At 40.0% G+C, this 3707-nt stretch overlaps 2 protein-coding genes across 4 annotated transcripts in view; one reads left to right on the forward strand and one right to left on the reverse strand.

Moving 5' to 3' along the window:
* The window catches only part of LOC102672128 (unc-112-related protein-like), a 37761-nt gene extending 36370 nt beyond the window's left edge, over positions 1-1391 (forward strand). For both annotated transcript variants that reach the window (XM_006623871.2, XM_031514295.1), the window contains exons 5-8: positions 32-460; positions 545-757; positions 824-1060; positions 1149-1391. In XM_006623871.2, the coding sequence (XP_006623934.1) occupies positions 32-460; positions 545-757; positions 824-1060; positions 1149-1349 (1080 nt within the window). In that variant the 3' untranslated portion in view covers positions 1350-1391. The remainder of the gene's footprint in view (positions 1-31; positions 461-544; positions 758-823; positions 1061-1148) is intronic.
* Positions 1392-1918: 527 nt separating this feature from the next.
* The window catches only part of LOC102672363 (testis-specific serine/threonine-protein kinase 1), a 2427-nt gene continuing 638 nt past the window's right edge, over positions 1919-3707 (reverse strand). Inside the window, exons 3-5 of one of the 2 annotated variants that reach the window (XM_031514296.1) lie at positions 3406-3579; positions 2679-3344; positions 1919-2589 (exon numbers count right to left, since the gene is read on the reverse strand). In XM_031514296.1, the coding sequence (XP_031370156.1) occupies positions 2422-2589; positions 2679-3344; positions 3406-3579 (1008 nt within the window). In that variant the 3' untranslated portion in view covers positions 1919-2421. The remainder of the gene's footprint in view (positions 2590-2678; positions 3345-3405; positions 3580-3707) is intronic. The other variant, XM_031514297.1, reaches the window with a different exon arrangement.

A 3707-nucleotide genomic window follows, 5' to 3' on the forward strand; every position in this document is an offset into this window, starting at 1 on the left:
GAGTCGGTCACATTTGTATTCCGTGTCGCAGGTGCAAGTGAATCTTCAGGCGAGTGTACCGCAGCCGAGTTACGACAGCAATGGCGCCGCCTCCCCGATCGAGGATGACATTGACGCAGCCTTGACGGATCTCCAAGTGACCCTCGAGGGCAGTAACATCAGTAACGGGCCCAGCGACATCACTCAAGTGCCGGAGTTGTGCGACTACCTGCGTTTCTTGAAGCCCAAACGTTTCACTTTGAAGGCGTTTAAACGCTATTGGGTCACGTGCAGGGACCTTCAGTTGAGATTGTACAAGAGCCGGGAGGAGACGAACAGTACCGAGTCGCCTGCTCACGTGATCAATTTGCGTGGATGCGAAGTCACGCCCGATGTCCATCTCTCGCAAGGTCGTTATGGAATCAGGTTGGAGGTGCCTAGTGCCGAGGGCATGACCGAGATGTGGATCAGATGCGACAACGTGAGTTTATTATTTAGCCCCCGCCTTCGTCTACGCCAACATTCGCAATTGAAATTTAATTAAATTCTCGGTTAACTATTGCAGGAACAGCAATATGCTAAATGGATGGCAGCGTGTAGATTGGCAGCAAAGGGTCGCTCCCTCGCGGACGCTTCTTACGAAAGCGAGGTAAACAGTATCACTGCCTTCTTGCAATTGCAGAGGCCCGCCCCCGCACCTGCGATCAACCCAAACGCTCTTGATATCGTGCCCGAGGATTACGTTGCTCCCAGATTCGTGAAGAAGTTCAAAGGAAAGGTATGTTTCATATTTATGTACGATCCTTTTTTCGCATTGATTGAATTCATCTTTCGTTTCTCGCAGTTGGTCCAGAGGATTTTAGAAGCACACGCCAACGTTAAGGATCTACCTTTGATCGAGGCCAAATTGAATTACATCAAAGCCTGGCAATCTCTTCCCGAGTATGGGATCTCTCTCTTCGTAGTCAGATTCACTGCGAAGAGCAAGGACGAACTGTTGGGTATCGCTAATAATAGGCTGATGCGGATGGAGCTGCACAGTGGTGATCACTTGAAAACTTGGAGATACAACACGATGAAGGTAAGTGGATCGATCTGGTGTTACAAACAGTTAAGAAGTTTTAGCTCTGGATAAAAGATTTTCTATTATCGACATCTTATTTGTACAGGCATGGAACGTAAACTGGGAAGTGAAGCATATGATGGTCCAATTCGAAGAAGAGAATATTATCTTTGAGTGTCAGTCCGCAGACTGTAAAGTTGTTCACGAGTTCATCGGAGGATATATATTTTTGTCGATGCGATCGAAGGAGGCAAATCAAACGTTGAATGAAGAGATGTTTCATAAACTAACTGGTGGATGGGTTTAACGAGTCGTGAGAAATTTATGAGATGATATTTCTTTAAAAAAACTTACATTTATCGAAGCATAATTTGTTGTCATACGTGGAAACGGAAAGCTCTGATCTGAGAAACAACGAGACACGTTGGTTGACATTTGTAAAAAATACTTAAATATATAATTTTAGATGTTTTGTTAAAGTATTTGTAAATAGAGAAATTGTATCGTTTGTATACAATTGCCGCGCTCATTAAGAGTGTAATTTTTATTTCACATAGGAAATTAATCGTTTTTAGCGAATTAATCGTTCACCTGAACGAGAAGGTCGAGCCATTGTAACCTGAAGATAAAAAAAGTTTGTAATTTAGCGGGTTAATAGCGAATTTTGTATATGATCATAAAATAATATTTACTGATGTCTTGTTACGTAGAACATAAATTGTAAAACACGCACAAGATTCGATCAGACTAAACCGCGCCCTTTTCTACACGCAATATTGTTGAAGATCACGAACTAATTAATATTTTTACAGATAAGCATGTTATATTCGAGCTGCCCTCTAGACTCAACCTCATTAGATAATATTCTTTATAATATTTTTTTTTTCTCGCCAAGTCAACCTCTTTCAGGCAAAATATACGTGTAGTTTTAACATCAGGGGTGCTATGCTGAACGAGATTGACTTAGACGCGAAGATTATATTAAATTGTGTAAATTATTTGTTGTTTTAATGTAAACTATATATATTAAAAATATTTACTTGTACCGTTACATATTATCTTCTTATATTGTATCACGTTTTCGAACGTGTAAAAATTATAGTTTTGTATATTGATAGATATTGATAGTTGTACAATAAATTTAATTATTATCATTTTTTTAGATTTATTTCCGATTTATAGTAAATTGCTGTTCACATAATTTTAGCCACGATTAAAATTGATAGTGATATTTTTTTATTAAAAGAATGCGTTATTAAAAACCATGTATAGATCAACAATAATCAGGAAAGTAAAAAAATATATTATAAACATTCATGTGTTCGTCGACGTTCGACGTACGAACGACGCTGGTTCATCCTTGTCGGTCCCATGTTTCTTCACTCAATGGCGGACAATTGTGTATCTTTACCCGGATTGTCCGTAGACTTTACGGCATTACCATGATTTTGATTGTCAGCATTCTTGAACGAAGGTAGACCTCTTAATACCACGGGTACGTTACCTGCAGCTCCTGCCCCGACTAAATTTCCTCCACCTCCACAAGTCTAATATAAATTAAAAGAATCGAAAAACATGGGAACGCAAAATATATTAAAATTTTTTTTTCTTATTGTAAATGTAAATGATCAACCACCTGTGCGTGAATAGGCGGTGCTGAATGTACTAATCGACCGGTAAGAGATCCAGGCTTCTCCTTTTTAGTGCGTACCCACTCGTGGCCTAGAACCCTTTCCAATGTTAACCTTAAAGTAATATCTGGTTCTAGGATATGTTTAACAATGCTCTTTGCAAGCGCAGAAACTGTTTCCCGCACTCGCGATCGAAACATCCAGTTCCTCGACATTTGATCTTTCAACAGCTTCTTCAAGTTCGAATCGTCAAAAGGCATGGAGGCATTTAGCATGATAAATAGGATTATCCCAAGCGACCAGACGTCGGCCAGTTTCGGGTTATAGGGGGTACCGGAAACAACTTCCGGTGCTGCATATGCCGCGGAGCCACAATAGGTCTCGCTAAGAACGCGCCTTCCCTCATGGTCAACGCAGAATCTCGCGAAACCAAAGTCTGCAAGCTTCACATTGAACTTCCTGGATAACAAAATGTTCTCGCATTTAAGATCACGATGGGCGATATTTTTTCCATGAAGATAGTGCAGACCGGAAGCCATCTGTCTGAACCAGAGCTTTGATTGTTGTTCCGGTACAACACCATTCCGTTTTACAAAGTCCAGGAGATCACCATTGTCCGCATAACGCATAAATATGAAGACTCTTGGACCACGCTGTAATATACTGTGCACCTGTAATTTTTTTTTATCGAATGTTAAGTAACGTATTGTTCTCTTTGTATGGGCATCTTACTTGAATGATATGGGGATTTTCGATCTTTGTAAGGATTTCGAGTTCACGAGGAAAGAACTTGTTGAGGAAATCAAGCGGTGCTTTCTCTTTGTCGAATATCTTACAGGCTAATCGCAATTTCTTTGAGCTCGTCCCGTCCACATATTCGGCCAGGTGTACGGTCGCATACGAGCCCTAAAAATTCCAGTTTGCCTTCAAGAGTAATTATTCGGTAAAATAAAAACAATTCATGTTATAAAAAGTAAAAAATATAAAGTAAAAAAAAAAAAAAAAAGAAAAAAACGAGTAGTCGCTCAACGAAA

Source organism: Apis dorsata, unplaced genomic scaffold (genome assembly GCF_000469605.1).
Source record: "Apis dorsata unplaced genomic scaffold, Apis dorsata 1.3 scaffold_964, whole genome shotgun sequence".
Taxonomy (NCBI): domain Eukaryota; kingdom Metazoa; phylum Arthropoda; class Insecta; order Hymenoptera; family Apidae; genus Apis; species Apis dorsata.